This window comes from Gopherus evgoodei, chromosome 1, assembly GCF_007399415.2.
Source record: "Gopherus evgoodei ecotype Sinaloan lineage chromosome 1, rGopEvg1_v1.p, whole genome shotgun sequence".
NCBI classification, from domain to species: domain Eukaryota; kingdom Metazoa; phylum Chordata; order Testudines; family Testudinidae; genus Gopherus; species Gopherus evgoodei.
In genome coordinates this window covers 99,992,888-100,015,725 of record NC_044322.1, presented here as the reverse complement: position 1 = coordinate 100,015,725, position 22,838 = coordinate 99,992,888, and the positions used below count along the sequence as shown (strand labels likewise).

The 22,838-nt window shown below is 42.7% G+C and overlaps 1 protein-coding gene across 1 annotated transcript in view; it reads left to right on the top strand.

The window, feature by feature from the left end:
- The first annotated feature begins 866 nt into the window (after positions 1–866).
- NALCN (sodium leak channel, non-selective) overlaps positions 867–22,838 on the top strand; it is a 335,712-nt gene continuing 313,740 nt past the window's right edge. Inside the window, 3 exon segments of the mRNA XM_030568085.1 lie at positions 867–934; positions 12,021–12,167; positions 13,406–13,588. Coding sequence (XP_030423945.1) covers positions 12,060–12,167; positions 13,406–13,588 — 291 coding nt within the window. The 5' untranslated portion in view covers positions 867–934; positions 12,021–12,059.

Here is a 22,838-nt window from a genome sequence, read left to right as displayed (position 1 = left end):
AGCAGAGGAATTCCTCCCCAAATCTGAGAAGGGTGGTGTTGATTCTTGCTATTTGGTCTATGAGTCCTGAAGCCCTGCTAGAAGACACAAGACATCATCAACTTTTCTTTGCAGCTGGTAGCCAAACGATCTGCAAAGTGTTAATCTAATTGTGATTTTAGGAGCTTTGGTTGTGGTATTTCCTTTATTGTGAAAGAGGAGGGAAAAGCAAACTTTGTCTTGTTGGGAGAGGGGACCCTGTCTGGCTTCAGTACAAAACTGAATACTTAACAATATGAACACTTAACATACTTAACAATATTCTGCGTTGAAAAATAAGGGAGAAAAGATAAGGGTTTTTTTAGACTTTACTTCAGATGAAAAAAACATGGTAGTCATCAATAAAGTATTCCATGGAGGTATATAAAAAAATCAACAACACATTTTCTTCAGAACTAGCTGTCACCTGGTTTCATCAGCCACAGCGGTATATTTCTCTCATCGGTAACTCATGGTATGCCCTCTTCCCCTTTACTAGTTAACAGAGCATGTGGAACTAGCATAAATAATCTTAACAGTTATTGATATTATTGACAGTGTGAGGTGAAGTGCTGTCTTCTGTTGGATATTTTCCTCCTACAGCAGATTAGGGTTTTTTTTAAAGGAGAGTAAATTTTATAGAACTTGGGCTAAAATATCAAAATCATGATGGGTTTTTTTGGCCTGATTTTTAACTCAATATAAGTTATACAGAATTAAAAATGAAACCAAAAAGAAATGTTCTATTTATCAATGATCATCTACACCTTCATTCTCTATTAGTGTTCCATAGGAGTGCATTTATTTTTGTTACAGAGATTGCTGGAGCAGAATACTATATGTATTGCAAATTCACCACAAATGCTTTATCGGGCCTGGCTCTAACCATATTTTTGTTCACATTGGCATGCAGATGGTAAGTCCATTTCAGCAGACTTTGTAAATCTGGTATAATGGTGATGAATCAAGACTATTGTCTTGAACTTTTTGTTCCAAGATGGTATCAGGATAATCTTTCTGTGATTTTAATTTTCTTTGATTGAACATATCTACTGACTCAGGGAGAGTGAATGAACAAAAGGCTGAGTTAACAGAGCTGATGGGCTCCTTGTCTAAGCAGCGTTTTTTCATTTTGTGTCTTTGCTTCTAAAAATAAAGTAACAAAGCAAAAGGCATATTTAAAATTAAAAGCAAAGATGAAAGAGCACATTCCTACATAAGAAGCAGTAGCAGTCTGTGTAAGTGCTGTGAATTTTGATTGTTGGTGTTACTCTAAAGAGAAAAAACAAAGTAAGGTGAAAGCAGCAAAGAATCCTGTGGCACCTTATAGACTAACAGACGTTTTGGAGCATGAGCTTTCGTGGGTGAATACCCACTTCCTCAGATGCATGTAATGGAAATATCCAGGGGCAGGTATATATATGTGTGCTAGCAAGCAAGCTAGAGATAACGAGGTCAGTTCAATCAGGGAGGATGAGGCCCTGTTCTAGCAGTTGAGGTGTGAAAACCAAGAGAGGAGAAACTGGTTCTGTAATTGGCAAGCCATTCACAGTCTTTGTTCAATCCTGAGCTGATGGTGTCAAATTTGCAGATGAACTGAAGCTCAGCAGTTTCTCTTTGAAGTCTGGTCCTGAAGTTTTTTTGCTGCAGGATGGCCACCTTAAGGTCTGCTATAGTGTGGCCAGGGAGGTTGAAGTGCTCTCCTACAGGTTTTTGTATATTGCCATTCCTAATGTTTGATTTGTGTCCATTTATCCTTTTCCGTAGAGACTGTCCAGTTTGGCCGATGTACATAGCAGAGGGGCATTGCTGGCATATGATGGCGTATATTACATTGGTGGATGTGCAGGTGAATGAACCAGTGATGGTGTGGCTGATCTGGTTAGGTCCTGTGATGGTGTCGCTGGTGTAGATATGTGGGCAGAGTTGGCATCGAGGTTTGTTGCATGGATTGGTTCCTGAGCTAGAGTTATTATGGTGTGGTGTGCAGTTACTGGTGAGAATATGTTTCAGGTTGGCAGGTTGTCTGTGGGCAAGGATTGGCCTGCCACCCAAGGCCTGTGAAAGTGTGGGATCATTGTCCAGGATGGGTTGTAGATCCCTGATGATGCGTTGGAGGGGTTTTAGCTGGGGGCTGTATGTGATGGCCAGTGGAGTCCTGTTGGTTTCTCTCTTGGGTTTGTCTTGCAGTAGGAGGCTTCTGGGTACACGTCTGGCTCTGTTGATCTGTTTCCTTATTTCCTCATGCGGGTATTGTAGTTTTGAGAATGCTTGGTGGAGATTTTGTAGGTGTTGGTCTCTGTCTGAGGGGTTAGAGCAGATGCGGTTGTACCTCAGTGCTTGGCTGTAGACAATGGATCGTGTGATGTGCCCGGGATGGAAGCTGGAGGCATGAAGGTAGGCATAGCGGTCGGTGGGTTTTCGATATAGGGTGGTGTTAATGTGACCATCACTTATTTGCACCGTGGTGTCAAGAAAGTGGACCTCCCGTGTAGATTGGTCCAGGCTGAGGTTGATGGTGGGGTGGAAGCTGTTGAAATCATGGTGGAATTTTTCCAGAGTCTCCTTCCCATGGGTCCAGATGATGAAGATGTCATCAATATAGCGTAGGTAGAGAAGGGGCGTGAGTGGACGAGAGCTGAGGAAGCGTTGTTCCAGGTCGGCCATAAAAATATTGGCATATTGTGGAGCCATGCGGGTGCCCATAGCGGTGCCACTGATCTGGAGATATATATTGTCATCAAATTTGAAATAGTTGTGTGTAAGTATAAAGGCACAGAGCTCAGCAGCCAGTTGTGCTGTGGCATCATCAGGGATGGTGTTCCTGACAGCTTGTATTCCATCTGTGTGTGGGATGTTTGTGTAGAGAGCCTCTACATCCATGGTGGCTAGGATGGTGTTTTCTGGGAGGTCACCAATGCATTGTAGTTTCCTCAGGAAATCAGTGGTGTCGCGGAGATAGCTGGGAGTGCTGGTGGCATAGGGTCTGAGTAGAGAGTCCATATATCCAGACAGTCCTTCAGTGAGAGTGCCAATGCCCGAGATGATGGGGCGTCCAGGATTTCCGGGTTTGTGGATCTTGGGTAGTAGATAGAATAACCCTGGTCGGGGCTCTAGGGGTATGTTGATTTCTTCTGGTGTTAGTGTAGGGAGTGTCCTGAGCAGATGCTGTAGTTTCTTAGTGTATTCCTCAGTGGGATCTGAGGGAAGTGGCCTGTAGAATTTGGTATTGGAGAGTTGTCTGGCTGCCTCCTTTTGATAGTCAGACCTGTTCATGATGACAACGGCACCTCCTTTATCAGCCTCTTTGATGATAATGTCAGGGTGGTTTCTGAGGCTGTGGATGGCATTGCGTTCTGCACGGCTTAGGTTGTGAGGCAAGCGATGTTGTTGTTCCATGATTTCTGCCTGTGCACGCCGGCGGAAGCATTCAATGTATAGGTCCAGGCTGTCATTTCGACCCTCAGGAGGAGTCCATGTGGAGTTCTTTTTCTTGTGCTGTTGGTGGGAGGGCACCCGTGTATCAGTGCACTGTTCAGTGTTGTCCTGGAAGTATTCTTTGAGTCGGAGACGGCGAAAGTAGGCTTCCAGATCGCCACAGAACTGTATCATGTTGGTGGGGGTGGCAGGGCAGAAAGAGAGTCCCCGAGATAGGACAGACTTTTCTTCTGGGCTGAGTGTGTAGTTGGATAGATTGACGATATTGCTGGGTGGGTTAGGGGTACCACTGTTGTGGCCCCATGTGGCAGGTAGGAGTTTAGACAGCTTACAGTCCTTTTTCCTTTGAAGAGAGGTGAAGTGAGTAATGTAGATCTCCTGTCTTATTCTAGTGAAGTCCGTTTGTATAGAAGTTTGGTTATTAATGAGAGTCTCCAGGTTGGAGAGCTCTTTTTTGATGTTTTCCTGTTTGCTGTATAGGATGCTGATCAGGTGGTTCCTCAGTTTTTTTGATAGAGTATGACATAATCTCTCACTGTGGTCCGTGTAGTATGTAGATAGCAGTGGATTTTTTACCTTTAGTCCATTTGGTATGATGTCCATCCGTTTGCATTTGGAAAGGAAGATGATATCTGTCTGTATTTGTGCAAGTTTCTTCATGAGGTTGATGGATTTCCATTCCATACGGCTAAATGCAGTGCCTTGCATGGTGTCAAGTATCAGAGGGTAGCCGTGTTAGTCTGGATCTGTAAAAGCAGCAAAGAATCCTGTGGCACCTTATAGACTAACAGACGTTTTGGAGCATGAGCTTTCGTGGGTGAATACCCACTTCCTCAGATGCATGTAATGGAAATATCCAGGGGCAGGTATATATATGTGTGCTAGCAAGCAAGCTAGAGATAACGAGGTCAGTTCAATCAGGGAGGATGAGGCCCTGTTCTAGCAGTTGAGGTGTGAAAACCAAGAGAGGAGAAACTGGTTCTGTAATTGGCAAGCCATTCACAGTCTTTGTTCAATCCTGAGCTGATGGTGTCAAATTTGCAGATGAACTGAAGCTCAGCAGTTTCTCTTTGAAGTCTGGTCCTGAAGTTTTTTTGCTGCAGGATGGCCACCTTAAGGTCTGCTATAGTGTGGCCAGGGAGGTTGAAGTGCTCTCCTACAGGTTTTTGTATATTGCCATTCCTAATGTCTGATTTGTGTCCATTTATCCTTTTCCGTAGAGACTGTCCAGTTTGGCCGATGTACATAGCAGAGGGGCATTGCTGGCATATGATGGCGTATATTACATTGGTGGATGTGCAGGTGAATGAACCAGTGATGGTGTGGCTGATCTGGTTAGGTCCTGTGATGGTGTCGCTGGTGTAGATATGTGGGCAGAGTTGGCATCGAGGTTTGTTGCATGGATTGGTTCCTGAGCTAGAGTTATTATGGTGTGGTGTGCAGTTACTGGTGAGAATATGTTTCAGGTTGGCAGGTTGTCTGTGGGCAAGGATTGGCCTGCCACCCAAGGCCTGTGAAAGTGTGGGATCATTGTCCAGGATGGGTTGTAGATCCCTGATGATGCGTTGGAGGGGTTTTAGCTGGGGGCTGTATGTGATGGCCAGTGGAGTCCTGTTGGTTTCTCTCTTGGGTTTGTCTTGCAGTAGGAGGCTTCTGGGTACACGTCTGGCTCTGTTGATCTGTTTCCTTATTTCCTCATGCGGGTATTGTAGTTTTGAGAATGCTTGGTGGAGATTTTGTAGGTGTTGGTCTCTGTCTGAGGGGTTAGAGCAGATGCGGTTGTACCTCAGTGCTTGGCTGTAGACAATGGATCGTGTGATGTGCCCGGGATGGAAGCTGGAGGCATGAAGGTAGGCATAGCGGTCGGTGGGTTTTCGATATAGGGTGGTGTTAATGTGACCATCACTTATTTGCACGGTGGTGTCAAGAAAGTGGACCTCCCGTGTAGATTGGTCCAGGCTGAGGTTGATGGTGGGGTGGAAGCTGTTGAAATCATGGTGGAATTTTTCCAGAGTCTCCTTCCCATGGGTCCAGATGATGAAGATGTCATCAATATAGCGTAGGTAGAGAAGGGGCATGAGTAGACGAGAGCTGAGGAAGCGTTGTTCCAGGTCGGCCATAAAAATATTGGCATATTGTGGAGCCATGCGGGTGCCCATAGCGGTGCCACTGATCTGGAGATATATATTGTCATCAAATTTGAAATAGTTGTGTGTAAGTATAAAGGCACAGAGCTCAGCAGCCAGTTGTGCTGTGGCATCATCAGGGATGGTGTTCCTGACAGCTTGTATTCCATCTGTGTGTGGGATGTTTGTGTAGAGAGCCTCTACATCCATGGTGGCTAGGATGGTGTTTTCTGGGAGGTCACCAATGCATTGTAGTTTCCTCAGGAAATCAGTGGTGTCGCGGAGATAGCTGGGAGTGCTGGTGGCATAGGGTCTGAGTAGAGAGTCCATATATCCAGACAGTCCTTCAGTGAGAGTGCCAATGCCCAAGATGATGGGGCGTCCAGGATTTCCGGGTTTGTGGATCTTGGGTAGTAGATAGAATAACCCTGGTCAGGGCTCTAGGGGTATGTTGATTTCTTCTGGTGTTAGTGTAGGGAGTGTCCTGAGCAGATGCTGTAGTTTCTTAGTGTATTCCTCAGTGGGATCTGAGGGAAGTGGCCTGTAGAATTTGGTATTGGAGAGTTGTCTGGCTGCCTCCTTTTGATAGTCAGACCTGTTCATGATGACAACGGCACCTCCTTTATCAGCCTCTTTGATGATAATGTCAGGGTGGTTTCTGAGGCTGTGGATGGCATTGCGTTCTGCACGGCTTAGGTTGTGAGGCAAGCGATGTTGTTGTTCCACGATTTCTGCCTGTGCACGCCGGCGGAAGCATTCAATGTATAGGTCCAGGCTGTCATTTCGACCCTCAGGAGGAGTCCATGTGGAGTTCTTTTTCTTGTGCTGTTGGTGGGAGGGCACCCGTGTATCAGTGCACTGTTCAGTGTTGTCCTGGAAGTATTCTTTGAGTCGGAGACGGCGAAAGTAGGCTTCCAGATCGCCACAGAACTGTATCATGTTGGTGGGGGTGGCAGGGCAGAAAGAGAGTCCCCGAGATAGGACAGACTTTTCTTCTGGGCTGAGTGTGTAGTTGGATAGATTGACGATATTGCTGGGTGGGTTAGGGGTACCACTGTTGTGGCCCCATGTGGCAGGTAGGAGTTTAGACAGCTTACAGTCCTTTTTCCTTTGAAGAGAGGTGAAGTGAGTAATGTAGATCTCCTGTCTTATTCTAGTGAAGTCCGTTTGTATAGAAGTTTGGTTATTAATGAGAGTCTCCAGGTTGGAGAGCTCTTTTTTGATGTTTTCCTGTTTGCTGTATAGGATGCTGATCAGGTGGTTCCTCAGTTTTTTTGATAGAGTATGACATAATCTCTCACTGTGGTCCGTGTAGTATGTAGATAGCAGTGGATTTTTTACCTTTAGTCCATTTGGTATGATGTCCATCCGTTTGCATTTGGAAAGGAAGATGATATCTGTCTGTATTTGTGCAAGTTTCTTCATGAGGTTGATGGATTTCCATTCCATACGGCTAAATGCAGTGCCTTGCATGGTGTCAAGTATCAGAGGGTAGCCGTGTTAGTCTGGATCTGTAAAAGCAGCAAAGAATCCTGTGGCACCTTATAGACTAACAGACGTTTTGGAGCATGAGCTTTCGTGGGTGAATACCCACTTCCTCAGATGCATGTAATGGAAATATCCAGGGGCAGGTATATATAGGTGTGCTAGCAAGCAAGCTAGAGATAACGAGGTCAGTTCAATCAGGGAGGATGAGGCCCTGTTCTAGCAGTTGAGGTGTGAAAACCAAGAGAGGAGAAACTGGTTCTGTAATTGGCAAGCCATTCACAGTCTTTGTTCAATCCTGAGCTGATGGTGTCAAATTTGCAGATGAACTGAAGCTCAGCAGTTTCTCTTTGAAGTCTGGTCCTGAAGTTTTTTTGCTGCAGGATGGCCACCTTAAGGTCTGCTATAGTGTGGCCAGGGAGGTTGAAGTGCTCTCCTACAGGTTTTTGTATATTGCCATTCCTAATGTCTGATTTGTGTCCATTTATCCTTTTCCGTAGAGACTGTCCAGTTTGGCCGATGTACATAGCAGAGGGGCATTGCTGGCATATGATGGCGTATATTACATTGGTGGATGTGCAGGTGAATGAACCAGTGATGGTGTGGCTGATCTGGTTAGGTCCTGTGATGGTGTCGCTGGTGTAGATATGTGGGCAGAGTTGGCATCGAGGTTTGTTGCATGGATTGGTTCCTGAGCTAGAGTTATTATGGTGTGGTGTGCAGTTACTGGTGAGAATATGTTTCAGGTTGGCAGGTTGTCTGTGGGCAAGGATTGGCCTGCCACCCAAGGCCTGTGAAAGTGTGGGATCATTGTCCAGGATGGGTTGTAGATCCCTGATGATGCGTTGGAGGGGTTTTAGCTGGGGGCTGTATGTGATGGCCAGTGGAGTCCTGTTGGTTTCTCTCTTGGGTTTGTCTTGCAGTAGGAGGCTTCTGGGTACACGTCTGGCTCTGTTGATCTGTTTCCTTATTTCCTCATGCGGGTATTGTAGTTTTGAGAATGCTTGGTGGAGATTTTGTAGGTGTTGGTCTCTGTCTGAGGGGTTAGAGCAGATGCGGTTGTACCTCAGTGCTTGGCTGTAGACAATGGATCGTGTGATGTGCCCGGGATGGAAGCTGGAGGCATGAAGGTAGGCATAGCGGTCGGTGGGTTTTCGATATAGGGTGGTGTTAATGTGACCATCACTTATTTGCACCGTGGTGTCAAGAAAGTGGACCTCCCGTGTAGATTGGTCCAGGCTGAGGTTGATGGTGGGGTGGAAGCTGTTGAAATCATGGTGGAATTTTTCCAGAGTCTCCTTCCCATGGGTCCAGATGATGAAGATGTCATCAAAGTAAGGTGAATGGACACAGCCAAAGGAAGCAATCTTTTCCTTATTAAACTCATTTTTTACTCTAGAATACACCCACACCCAATATTTGTACAACTTTGGAGACAGAAATATTCACTGGGTTCTGGATTAAGTCTTCCATGCTAATTTCATTATGTGACCAAAAGAAAGCATGAGACTGTATATGTTAGAATCTACCCTCCCTTGGCTGTGGTGTGGAACTATACCAGGGGGAGCTGCAAAAGGGTGGTGTTTCAGGAACCACAATTCCTGCTCTAGCATCCTGATGTGCAGCCGAGTGTGCAGGCTATCCCAGTCTTTACGTGCTTTAAAACAACTGGAAAAACCCTCTGTGGTACCAGCAAAAATAAATAAATAATAACAGATGAATTGCAAGAGAGCTTTGCCAGGACTTGCTAACGGCCATTTCCAGATTATCAGTGTCTTTCCCAAGGGAACTCAGGCTCATTCAAATTGTAAAATAGGAGAACTTGTATTTTGAAGATTTTTTTCCTTCTGGATTTCTGTATTCTCTGCTTTGTTGATTCGTGACTACAGTTTAAAAATAATATGCGTGATCTGTTTAGTCATGACATTTGGCCACCACTTGGTGAGCTTGATGAACTAAAACCATTGTTGACATCTACAGTTCATGACCTTTTATATGTTCATATCAGTTTAGTAGGGAAAATAATCAGTGGACAACCAGACAGATAAAAATTTTGTTATAGAATACTGCCAATTTTTCTACTTATTCATACCATGTTGAATGAGGAAATCTGTTACAGTTTTATTTTTAACTAGCTATAATTAATTTATCTTCTGCTTTAAAACTTACACAGCTTGTCCTTTAGCATTTATGAAATGATTTCAATAGTAGCTCCCTAGTTAATGCATTGTATTTCCTGAGTATTATTTCCTAATGACCTTATTGAATCTGGTCTGAAAATCTATTATAATTATTTTCTTGACAGGTTAGCAAGATCAGTATCTCAGTCATTGCTGGGAAGGGTTAACATTATTAATAAAATCATAATTACAAATTAAGAATTTAAATAACAAGTTACTAAAAGCCACATTAGCGAGATATATTTTCATAATGTGGATTTTTCTTCTGCGGAGGGATTGGAAAATTTTTGCAGTTTCTGCTGAGAACTCCATTACTCTCAATGGGAGTTTTGCATTAACAAGCACTGTAGGCTCAAGCCCTTTGATAGTATATCCTCTCACAGTACAGGCATTTCTAAAGAAACATGACATCCTTTCAGTTACATTTCTCATTGCTGTGCTAATGTATGCAGCACGAGTTGCTGCAATGCTACATGACATCAAAACCTGTCAAGACAGCCTCTAGTTTTGGGGAATTCCCTATTGTATTTTAAACATGGTGAGCTGGGAAATAATTATGAAAAGGCAGGATCAGGAAGGATGCAAGGCAAGCATAAACAAGCTGGCATATAAGGAGAAGAAGGAAATGAGGAATAAGGGATAGGGAGGAAATGGAAGTGAGAAAGGGAGAGAGGAAGCTTAAGGGAATGTAAAACTACAACCTCATGTACACATATAGTGGTCTTTATTTACTACAAAAATAAAGTGTTTAAGGTTATAATATTTTTAGTGATAGGTTCTGTCAGCCTCACCCATGCCAGTACTACCCATTCAACGTGCATAAGGCTGGCAGAAGTTAGCCCTTCTGTTTGTTTTTATATTACCCTTGTTTGATAAACAATATTTGGATGTGGAGTAATGAACTGGTTGGTGAAGCAGCTGTATGGTCCCACATGTGCAGATATTTACATTGATTTGGAACCCATCTCAGCTTGCCAATCAAATCTAGCAAGTATTTACACTGTGCTCATTACCATGCTATATGGTGCCTGTGTCATAAACAGGTAGTTAAGGGTTAATGTCTCTTTTACCTGTAAAGGGTTAACAAACAGGGAACCAAACACATGACCAAGGGACCAATCAGGAGACAAGATACTTTCAAATCTCGGGGGAGGGAAGCCTTTGTTTGTGTTTTTTGGGTTTTGCTTTGTTCTCTTTGGGCTCTGAGAGTGACCATACGTACCTACAGGCTCTCTAATCTTCTATTCCAATTTTGTGAGTATAGAAAGGTGGTATAGTCTTTTTATTTGTGTTCCTTTATTTGCAAATGTGTAGTTTGCTGGAAGTATTTTAAATTGTACTTTGCTGGGGGGGAGGTGTCTTTTTAGTTTCTATAAGCTGACAGACCCTGTAACTTTTTACCATCTAAATTGCAGAGATAAACTTTTACCTTTTTTCTTTCTTTTTATTAAAAGCTTTGCTTTAAGACCTGTCTGATTTTTTCCCTTGTTAAGGCTCAAGGGAATTGAGTCTGTACTTAACAGGGAAGGAGAAGGGTGGAATCCCTTTGTTTAAATTCACGGAGCTTGAATCTGTATATCTCTCCAGGAGCCCAGGGAGGGAACACTTGGAAGGGAGGAGGGGGAAGGAAAATGGTTTATTCCCCTTTGTTGTGAGACTCAAGGAATTTGGGTCTTGGGGGTCCCCAGGGAAGGTTTTGGGGGAGACCAGAGTTTATCAGGCACTCTACTCTTAAGTCCTGATTGGTGGTAGCACTACAGGATCTAAGCTGGTAATTAAGCTTAGGGGAATTCATGCTAGTACCCATATTTTGGACGCTAAGGTTCAGAATTGGGAATTATATTATGACAGCCTGCTAGCGAGATTGTATGTTGGAACATAAGGTCATTCTGTACAAATCACATGTCCTGGTTCAGGCACTGGATTGCACCATCCAGCTTCTGGGGATATCCAGGAGGGATTGTTTTAGGAAGGCACAGTTCCTTTCCTGAGCTCCTGATTGTTCAGGTTATACTCTCCCTTGGGATGGCGCAGCTAGCACCTCTCTTTGTGTTCATCGAGGCCTGTTGGCCATTGTGTAGGATATGTGGGAAAGTCAAGGCTCTTTTCCCCACTTCCCAACCCACTGAAGGTGTTTCACACCCCTGAGTTGTTCAAATGAGCCAGTCTCTGTGCTCTTCTAAACGGGGGGCTTCTGATTGTCCCTAACCTTGCACAAGGGGGAGATCCCTCCCCAATGCCTACATCTGTCCATACACATGGACAGGAATGGACTGAGTGACTGGCTGACAGGTGAGTAGAAAATTGTATATACAAAAAGAAAGATTAAACAAATACCAATTATAGACAGAAGAACACTAGTAATAAGGCCCAATAAGGAATGGGAGCATCTGTCTCAGTCAATTAACTCCCCCTGCTAGCCTGTTACTTGTAGGACTTGATCCTACTGCTCCAGTGAAGTCAATGAGAGTGTTGGCATTAACTTCAATAGGAGTCAGATCAACCCCATCAAACTTTCGTTTAAGCCTATGCATGGAACAATATTCTTCCTTGCATACGGGAGCAAAACTGGTAATTGTCTATTTGCCCTGCTGGGATTTTTTAAATTATTACTGTTGCCTATTTCTGTGTAAAACCATCTGAGGCGATTCACTTTCAGTGTTTTATGCAAGAGCAGCCTGACCTAGTGACAAGTGTTTTCTGTTTAACAAAGCTATTCAGACAGGGCTTTTTGAATGGGTTGTTTAATAAATTTGTTTCTTTTCTTTCCAAGGGGGTTTCACTGTTATAGATAACCAAAGTTAACTTCAGGATGCTCAAACGGAAACAAAGCTCACGTGTGGAAGCTCAGCCTGTTACAGACTTTGGCCCTGATGAATCTTTGTCAGACAATGCAGATATCCTGTGGATTAACAAGCCAGTAAGTTTATTTCTTACTAATTACCAATTACAAGTTAAATATTACATTTTACAGTTAAAATAATTTCACTTCTATGAAACTTAAGAAAGATCCTGAAACAAGTAGATTTTAGTCAGAAGTAATGAACTGGTTACAGTTGCTAGTTAATCAGGTAATATTTCCCATTTTTATTCAATACTTTTTCCATCAGTTGTTGGAGAGTGTTGAGGATGGTGAAACAATAATTATCGAGTAATTTATTCATGGACTTTTATCCCCTCCCCCCACCTTTCAGCTGCCTTAGATTGCCAGCACTGCTTGATTTAAATTGAAAGTCAAATTTATAAAACGAGGTCACAAAGACAATCCTGAGAGAGGTTCTTTTACTGTTGAGGAGGATGGTTAATATTTGGAAAGTGTTGTTCTCTCAGATCCTGGTTCACCTTCTTTGTTGATGTAAGAATGCTGTTTAGGTCAGTCATTTTAATCCACTTCAAAAACTGTCCTCATATCCTTGGGAAAATAAATAAGCTGAAATAAATTAATATATACCATGGTTGTATTGGTGTTCCTTTTATGTTAGAAAACTGTCATCTTGTTTGCAGTATGGATGCTAGAGCTCTTTAGCTGTGCTTCAGTGTTTTAGCACTGAAATCATTCACAAGAGAACACTCGTTCATTAATTGCTCATACTAATTTTAACAAAAGCAGCAAAGAGTCCTGTGGCACCTTATAGACTAACAGATGTTTTGGAACATGAGCTTTCGTGGGTGAATACTCACTTCCTCGGATGCAAGGGGTATTCACCCACAAAAGCTCATGTTCCAAAACGTCTGTTAGTCTATAAGGTGCCACAGGTCTCTTTGCTGCTTTTACAGATCCAGACTAACACGGCTACCCTTCTGATACTTGACACTAATTTTAATAGAATATCACCATTGGCTGTTGTAACAAAGTCAAAAATTAATTACAGAAACATAAAATGTAATATTATTGACACACATTCCTCAATACACAGAGATTGAAACAGGGCTTAGTCCATTAGATTACATGACCCCTTAATGAACAAAATCACTTATTGTATGTTGTTTTTTTAAATAGAATCCGAAATGCCTCGTTTTTTGGGGGGAGGACCATAAAAATCTGGACCATAACATTTGAAAAAACTTGTATGAAATGATGTCAAGATGAGTTATAGATATCATATACGTACTCTATTTTGTAAGATCAAAACTAAGTTGTAACCCTTAATTTTTCAGTGGGTTCACTCTTTGCTACGCATCTGCGCCATCATCAGTGTCATTTCAGTTTGTATGAACACCCCAAAGACCTTTGAGCATTATCCACCTCTTCAATATTTGACATTTGCTCTAGATACTTTATTGATGTTTCTCTACACTGCAGAGATGATAGCAAAAATGCATATCCGTGGGATAGTCAAGGTGAGCTTTTTAATAACATTTTTATCATTTACACAGAGAAACGTTTTTGAATCTGTTCTACTGAAGTTTTAACTATTTTAAAAACTTTTCCACTTCAGTTCTTTTCCAGATGGAAGTTTTATTTAATCTTAATATTTAATCTTCAAAAACAGTATTATAATGCTGATACACTTATTCAATATTTCCTATTAACAAGTAGCAAGTTCCACTGGATGATCTGAGCAATCATTTTTAGTTCCAAGAATGCAAGAAGAAAATATTATTCTAAGGCCCACATATATATCAATAGGAGTTTTATGAAAATATTTAGTGTCAAATAAGTGTTTTATTTTATCTACATTAGGCAGTTGTTTGACTAAAATAAGATGAATATCTCACTTAGCTTACATAAAAATTGCAATGTAAGTGAGAGATGTTATGGTTCTCTGCTGATTTTTGTTTTCTTCTTATCAACACTTTAGTATACAAACCCTTTTACTATTGAGCAGTTTTGTTAATGATTCTGGGATAGTCTAATTGTATCTGCCTAGATAATTATTTAGGGTACTGGAAAACATAAATCTGCCGAGATCTCCATAAATGTATAGGCTGTTCATCCCTTTATGGCATCATTTCCCTGATTTTATTCCAGCCTTCTGTTTAAACACACAATTTCAGTTTAAATACAGAGAATGAAACTGTCAAATCTGTAGATAATGTGGGGTGAGGGAATCATTGTGGTGTCATAAAAACTAAAAGTAAACAAAACAATAATATGTGGCTTTAAAAAATAAGTGGTGTAGTTATGTCAGTATTTTATTAGGATTTGGTAATTGTAACATGGTGTTTGTGCCTTTAAACTGGAAAGAGATCAAGTGATGCCTACTAAGGGTTGACAGAACTCACTTGGAAGGATTGCTGCAGGACAGAGGTTGGATCCTGTGACTGGCTGTGGAGCAGAGAGCAGCACAGAATGAAAGGTCTGTGCAGCCTGTGTTGGTCAAGGGATAGCACTGTTTTGAGTTACTATGGGCATTTTTTGTTTGAATTAATACTCCCTGCCCTGAGGTAAGGGAAAGGGCCTGAAAGAGATCTGGGTGTGGTGTTTAATCCTTCTTGGGATGGGGAAACAGGCCAGCAGCCCTACAATAATCATAGAAATATTGAGCAGAGGTCATCTAGTGCACCCCCCTGTGCTGAGACAGGATCAGTTGTACCTAGACTATCTCTGACAGGTGTTTGTACAACCTCTTCTTAAAAACCTCCAATAATGGGGATTCCACAATCTTCCTTGGAAGCCTACACCAGAACTTAACTATCCTTATAGGTAGAAAGATTTTCCTAATATCTAATCAGTGGACATGGAGAACAATTGATCACAGTCCTCATGATAACAGTCCTTACTATATTTTGAAGTCTTTTATCAGTTCCTCTATTAGTCTTCTTTTCTCAAGACTAAACTTGCCCATTTTTTAACCTTTCCTCATAGGTAAAGTTTTCTAAACCTATTATCATTAGTGTTGTTCTCTGGACTCTCTCCAGTTTGTCCTCTGTTACTTCCTGTGTCTTATGTATAATGCTCCTGTTAATGTACCCCAGAATTATACTAGCCTTTTTTGCAACTGCATCACACTGTTGACTCATTTAGTTTATGATCCGCTATAACCACCAGAACTTTTTCAGCAGTACTGCCACATAGGCAGTTATTCCCCATTTTGTATTTGTACATTTGATTTTTTTTCCCTTCACAATCATAGTACCTCACACCTGTCTTTATTGAATTTCATCTTGTTGAATTCAGACCAATTCTCCAATCTGTTAAGGTCATTCTGAATTCTAATGCTTTTTTCCAAAGTGCTAGCCACCGTTCCCAGGTTGGGATGTCATCTGCAGATTTTATAAACATACTCTCCACTCCATTATCCAAATCATTTATGAAAATATTGAATAGTACGGGACCGAGGACAGATCCCTGCAGGACCCCACTTGATATGCCTCCCTAGTTTAACAGCAAACGCCTGGAGTATGCTCTTTCAATCAGTTTTGCACCCACTCAATAGTAATTTCATCTAGACCACATTTCTCTCGTTTATGAGAATGTCATCTAAGACTGTCAAAAGCCTTATTAAATCAAGATATATCATTGTGACGGGTTATCCCCCCACTGCTTCCGAGGTGCCACCTGATATACTGGGGTACCACTGAGCCCACCAGTTTCACCAGTCTGGGTTCCCTTACACTGCCCTGCTGAGCCAGGCCCTCAAGCTTCCTTCAGCACACACACACATGGACATGCTCAGCTGCAGAAAGACACAGATATTGAAATCAGCCCTGAAGAACTGAACATTTTTAATGAAGTTAAAAATTAGTTGTTGATTAATTACTTCATTAAATAAGTTACCCAGTTAGTGTTGGCTATAGAGAAAATGTTTCCTTAATCGTGAACCAAGTGTTTCATATATTATTAGTCATGAAAAATCAAATATAATTAAAAATAAACTTATCAAAATTTTAATGTAGAGGCTAAGTTTGTTATCACAAAGCTTTACTTTTACAAATTCACTATATTTTATGGATATAAAAGTTTCCATATTTCAGTATTTGTATGGGATCTATGTACATTAATCATTTATTTTAATGATTTTTACATACTGCACATTCTGTTTTCTAACATGCTCATAAATTTGTGCAGTGTGTGACTTAACCACATCAGTATGTTTTGTAAGAATAATTCATAAATTGTGTTAACAGATGTCTGTTAAATTGAGCTGTGGTACAGGCATGTGTTAAATACACCTGGCACTTAAGAAAATGGAAAATAAGATCTTTTAGAAAACCATTCAGAGGGTTGAAAATATTAATGTTCAGTATCAACACTTTTCGTACACGTTCTACGTTCCTAAAGGAAGAGTTGTAACATATGGAAAATAGTCCTGTAAGCATAGTAATTCAAAAGTAGAAATTGTCATCTGTATAACATGGTTAAAACAAAGGTCCTTTTTAGGATGCCATAGTGTATTCAGTTCTTACAGTGCTTAGCACTTACATACCTGGTGATAATGTTTAACCACAATCATCCAGTCACCACAGAGAACTTGCTTTTTTGATTGTTCAGTCTGTAGGGTTTTGTGCTGAAAATGTTTGTGTACTGTATTAACTTCCTGATAAAGCTACCAACTTAAAAAGTTGTGACAGCACTTTGCAATGAATGTCTCAGATAGAAGCCCCTGGATTTGATGCTTGAGATTATGAAATCCATATAAAGTGTTTTTCATTTTAAATTTTCATTAGGGCTGAGTAAACAAATGAAGAGACAAGTTGGCAAGAGTCAGAAGAGAACTTGGCTATTATACGGTATTGTGTTTTTAGTGTCAGATGATGCCATGCTCACAGGGAGCCTTGCTCTGCTGTGTCTGAGAGTGTAACGTGTGTTTTCTCTCCATAAAGCAGCCTCAGGGCTTTTGTCTGTGTGCCTGAAACATTTTTCCTAGAGCATTAGTTACTGCTTGTTGCACAAATAATCCTTTACCCTCAGGCAAGAGCTTTATGGAGGCCTATTTATGGATGTGCTGGGGAAAGAGGGGATGATGTCTTTGTCCTTTCCCCCCTTAGCTTGAAGAAAGTGGGAAAGTCTCTGTTTCTAAGCATTTTTTATTACTTTGAGCCTTTGGTATCTTCTTTGCCAAGAGGAGAGGAATGTGGAACCTTATTCAAGTGTTTGTGCTTTATTTGAACTGCCTTGGTAAAACCAGCCTATGGTTTGGTTCTGGAAGTATTGAGGTTAACAGTCATCCTGACTGATTGGGCAAGGGAGCTCTGCACTTGTTGCTTGTCACTGACAAAGTTCTGTATCATGTATATGTGAGTTTAACTGAAGCTGTCAGTGAGAAGCCATGATCACACAGTATGAAGAGGTTCCCAAGGTAATTTGCCGTAAAACCAGAGTGAGATTCAAAACTTGGATGAGTGCAAGCTTGAAGAAGGTGTGTTGTACATAGTTGGACAAAAATGGGGAAACATTGTAAAAATTTTCAATTTTTTTTCACCATACTCTCATTGTATCTGGCCATCTCTGCTTTTCCCTTTACTCCATATCAACTGAGCCACTGCCTCTCAAAATCCCTTCATAGTCAACCTATACAGAGACACTTCCTTAGTGTCTATCACTCTTATTCCCAGCAGCCAGAACTGCTTCTCATCCTACTTTTTCTGCCTTCCACTGTTAATCCCATAGTGGGATGTGGGAATGCTTTTGCTTCTGGTTCTTTGGTAGATGACAAACACTGGGATTGGTGGCTGTGCTGGGGGAAGCATGTGGAGATTGTGCTTGGAGTAAGGCATAGGAAAAAGACACTTCAACGGTCATGGTACAAGAGAGATCTGCTTTGAAGTTGTTTTTAAGGCCTACCCATGAATTGTTATGTGCTGTGATGAAAATAAATTCTTCCAACACATTGGAGAAGTACCATCATGCAGTATAATCCACCTACGTAAAGAACTCAATCTCTTAAAAGGACTTGTGGAATTTATTCTCTATTGGGAGAACTCATTTTTTCAGTTTAAACTGTAAGCACCAGTAAATACTTACATAATTCCCTACTGGACTTTCTTCAGTTAATATTTATTCTTTCCCAAAAGGTGAAAATTAGCAGGCTGCTCTACATCTGAGTGCTTGTCCTTGTCAATTTCCCATCAAGGGCCACATTCAAGTAACAAGGAGAGCTGCACAGATTCGGGTAGTCAAGAATATCTGCCAAAAAAATCTCAAAAGATACTTATTTTGGGGCGTCCAAATTGGGATTTTTTTCTCTCTCAAAAACAGAAGCTTTAAATGAAAAATATGGCTCTACTTGGCTGAAGTAAAGTATTTAATTCAGAGACCTCATGATATTTTGGTACTGAAGCACAGGTTTATTTTATTTATTTAGTGAAAAGTTTAAGGTGGGATTTAATGAATGTTTAAAAAGGGGTAATTATTTTTGTCGGAAGGATATAAACCCTTTTTTCTCATGCTAGCTGCAACTGAAACAGATACTCTTTTGATGAGGGGGTTCCAAATGTGGAAATGCCTAACCCTCTATTTTTCATGTATCAAATGTCTTACACTGTGTTTAACAGGTTCTTACTTGGGTCAGATTAGATTTTGCTGCTACCCAAGACCATCTGTGCCTAGTTGTCCATCTCCCAGGTGAAGGGTTGGGCTTGGGCTAGTGGATGGGTAAAGTGACCAGTCATCATGTGATGGTATCCTGGAGCAGGGTTTCCGGTAGAAGGGAGCCTTGTCAGTTAGAAGGAGAAGGAGAGATCTACCTACAGGTGGGACTGTGACACAGTGTGTGAGGAATTGTTGGTTAAAATGACATAATGGAGAAACACATCCAAATATATTTATTTATTTGTATAATGGTAACACCTTGTAGCCCCAAATCTGTAGATGAGGTATACCTTAGGTTGGGTAGACCAGGGAGGTATGTAAATCTTTTTATTTTTTACTATTTATCTGATTTGTGTATTCTTGACTGGGTAATGTCACAGAGATTATCCTGATAGAGAGAAAAGACCTTCAACTTCTAAGGAGAGAAGGCAAAAGGTGTTTGTGGACCCATCCCCTCTCCTTCATCTACTTGTGGTTATGGTGAAGTGGGGCATGGACCAATGTGTCAGCTCCCATTGGGATGTCTTGCCAAGGACTGCAGCAGTCGAACACAAGAATAACAGGAAGAACAAGAAGGAGACATGCTTTGGCAGTGATTAGTTTCAGCCATGGAGACATGAGCAGAGGATATGGATTTTGAGCCAGAGCTTTAGGAAGAACGTGTGGTATGAGAGTGGGCTTAAAGGAAGCCAAGGAGTTAGAGATAGTGGAGTTATGGAATTTCTACAGGGTTTGAATTGAAGTATTTGGCAGTGGGAGAACAGGGCCTGGAGAGGTTGAGGAGAAAGACCCAAAAGAGTGCTTAAGAAGGTAAAAATAATAGTTATATGTAACAGAAGAGCTAAAAATGTCTAAGGATCACTGCTGATATAGCTAAATGTGTTTTTTGTTTGTTTTTCCCTGCTAGAAGTGGAAATTGAGTACAACTGCCACTGCTCTGATCAGCAAGAGGCATTTCTTAGGAAGTGGTAGGGGGGAAGTCCTGCTGTTGTCATCCTTAACAATAGTTCTGCACAGCTGCCATTTACTGCCAAGGAGGGGAGGGACACAGGAGTAATGACTGACAGCCATGTTCTTGTTCAAGAAAGTTGAGGAGTTAAGTGTTCTCTTGATATGAATACAGCATCTGGTCTTGGCTGCCGTTTCCAGCATCAGGTTCAGAAACTTTGCTAGTGACTGGAGAATGGCTGTCTTGAGAGGGCTGAGAAGGTGAAAATTCCTTAACTTGATGAGGTGACTGATAAGGTGCCAACCTGTGTGAGATCCCCAAGAGAGTGGGGATGTAGTCATGCCTTTAGTCTAGGCAGAGCTGTTCACAGTGAAGGATCTTTTATGCGATCAGAACTGGGGCCTCTTGGAATAATTTGGTTTAGTGGCCATGGATTTTGAAATGGCACCCTCTCTTCTTAATATAGGATTGGCTGAGGAGGCTAGAGTTCCCCGATTTTGGAACTCTGAAGACTTCAGTCGGATTTTATCCACCCCCTTCTCTGTAGTTCTGTCTGCTCTGGCACCAGTGATAATGCAGTGCATTTGCCCTGCTATTCAGAGGAACAATTTTGCAGACTTTTCAAGAAGACTCTGCTACTTAACTTAGGGTGACCATATTTCCCTATACTGAATACTGGACATCTGGTAAAATTACTTGTATTCAAGCGAGTTAAACGGCAATCAGTCAGAACTATGCAGTACAAATGTTCAAACTAACATCAAGTTGACAGTCCCTGTTAAAAAGAAATACCGCATAATTGTTTTTATTTACCTTCTTATTTTTAAGGCTTTAGGATTCACACAGGGAGAGGTGACACACATATCATCATCATCATCATTGTATTCCTATTACGACTCTGGCATTTAGGGCAGCGACGAAGCTCTTCACTTCTGTCTGTTTCTGGCAAGTCTTTTAATGGTTCCCTAGCTGTGCCCCAGGTTTTTCAGCTCAGCTTCCACAGCTCTTTGCCATGTTGTTTTCGGGCAGCTTCATTTTTGCTTGCCTTCAGGTGTCCATCTTATTGCTGCTCGTGGTGGAATCAGTTTCCATCCAAAGCACATGACTGATCCATCTCCAGCACCTCCTGGCAATGATGGTGCTCAGATCCTCTTGGCTGCACTGTGTCAATAGTTCTTGGTTTGCAATTGTTCTGGGCCAAAAGATAGGGAGGATTTTTCTGAGGCAGGTTGTATGGACTGAAGACAGTTTGGACATGTCATACTTCCTCATTCTCCAGCATTCTGACCTATAAAGTTGTATTGAAAGTACATAGCTCTGATAAATCTTGAGTTTGGTTTTGGTGTTGTATTTTGATGATTTCCAGATTGTATTTAAGCTCCTGAAGGTATTCCTGACTTTATTGAGTTTGTTCTGGATGTCCTGGCTTGTTCCACCATCCTGGCTCATGGTGCTGCCCAAGTATTTGAATGTTTCTACATTGGTGGGAACATAATCCTCTACCTGCGTTGGTGTTGGTGAGACAATACTAAAGGTCATGATATCTGTCTTATTGTGGTTGATTTTCAGTCCATTTTGCTGGTTGAATGCATTGAGTCAAGTTGTTTTTTCTTGTATATGGTGTTCGGTATGTGATAGGAGAGTGACATAATCTGTGACACACACACACACACTCCTGTAAATCTCTCCCACACAAGGGGGTGACTGACTGACCTGACCCGCTCTGCTCAGAGCTCTCTGCCCTCCAAGCCTGGCTGGGCCCCTGGGATGGACTGGCCTCTCTCAGTTCCTGGCACTGTGTCTTCCCGAGACAAAACATGGGGAGCGCATGTGGGGTCACATGCTGCCCCTCCCGCCCCAGATTTCTGTCAAGGTTCACAACACAGTGTGGCCAGCAGCAGCCTTTTGGCACTGTGCTGGAGGGAAGGGATGGGAGTGGCTTCCAGCCATGGGGTTTGGGGGAGATGGAGGATCTGGCTCATGTCTTCGCAGAGCTCTTCTCTTTCCTCCCCTCTCCCCTGTGTTACTGGAAGCAGCTTGTCCCTTTCTGCATACACAGCATCGAAAGGCAGCTAACACCTTCAGGCTGCTGCTGGCCACGGACATAATGCAGTCGCCTCTTGCTGCAGTGCAGACAGGAAGGGGTTAAACCCTAAAGATGCATTGTGCACTTGGGCTCAGGGAACCTGACTCCAGGGGCTTCAGTGAACCCGCCAGCGAGGTATCTAAGCAGGGGAGGGTACCTAGGGTACGAAGCAGCCCCATGCTCCCTGGAGGCAGGACCCAGGGCAGAGAGGGGCCGGGCAAAGAGGGTATTAAGCTCCTGCCCAGGGGACTTCTGTGGAGCCTGCAGGGTCAAAGTGCAAACAGGCTAGAAATTGCTTCCTCCCCTCCTCCCCCCACCACTCCAGAGCTTAGCTGAGGGTGGAGAGGCTTCCCCATGCCAGTGCTGTGCAGGGCTTTGGCACTTGCAAGGCTCAGCTCCTCCTGGCCAGTGCCCCAGGCAGGAGGGTCTGGGCAGGAGCATCTTGGGCTTTCCTGGGGCTCCAACCATGAGCTGGTTCTCTCCACAGCCTGAGGGCGGCACGCGCCCAGTTGGAGGAGATATGGAGGAGCAGTGGGGCTGGGGAGAGGGTAGTGAGGCAAAGCAGGGAGAGGACAGCGAGAGGGGGAGCATGTAAAGGGCCGATGGGTGGGCAGCAGAGGAGAAACGTAACTGGCTTCCGCCTGGTTCTTGCTCGCACTCACCAGCCACCGCAGCTCACAGCGTGCAGGCAGTGCTGGCCGGAAATGGGGCAGGGAATAGGGCGCTGCTGGCTGAGAGCTAGCATGCAGCGGGGGCTGCACTGACAGACCAGCAGGGTGAGTGACCAGCTCCACGCACTGCATCTTCGCCCCACCACCAGCCTTGCACACTCACCCTCGTCGTTGGCTACCAGACCCTCCCACTCAGGCAGGTGGCTGACGAGCAGGGATCCAGCGATTAGCAGGATCCGCTAGTACTGATGGCAGGGGAGACAGAAAATATGGGACAATTGCCAGTTTTTAAGAAAAAGTTGGGTCTCCTGCAGGAAAGCTTAAATACGGAACTGTCCCTTTAAAAACAGGACATCTGGTCACCCTAATTTAACTGGGTTTGTGTTAGGAGTCCCAGGCACCAGTTTTCT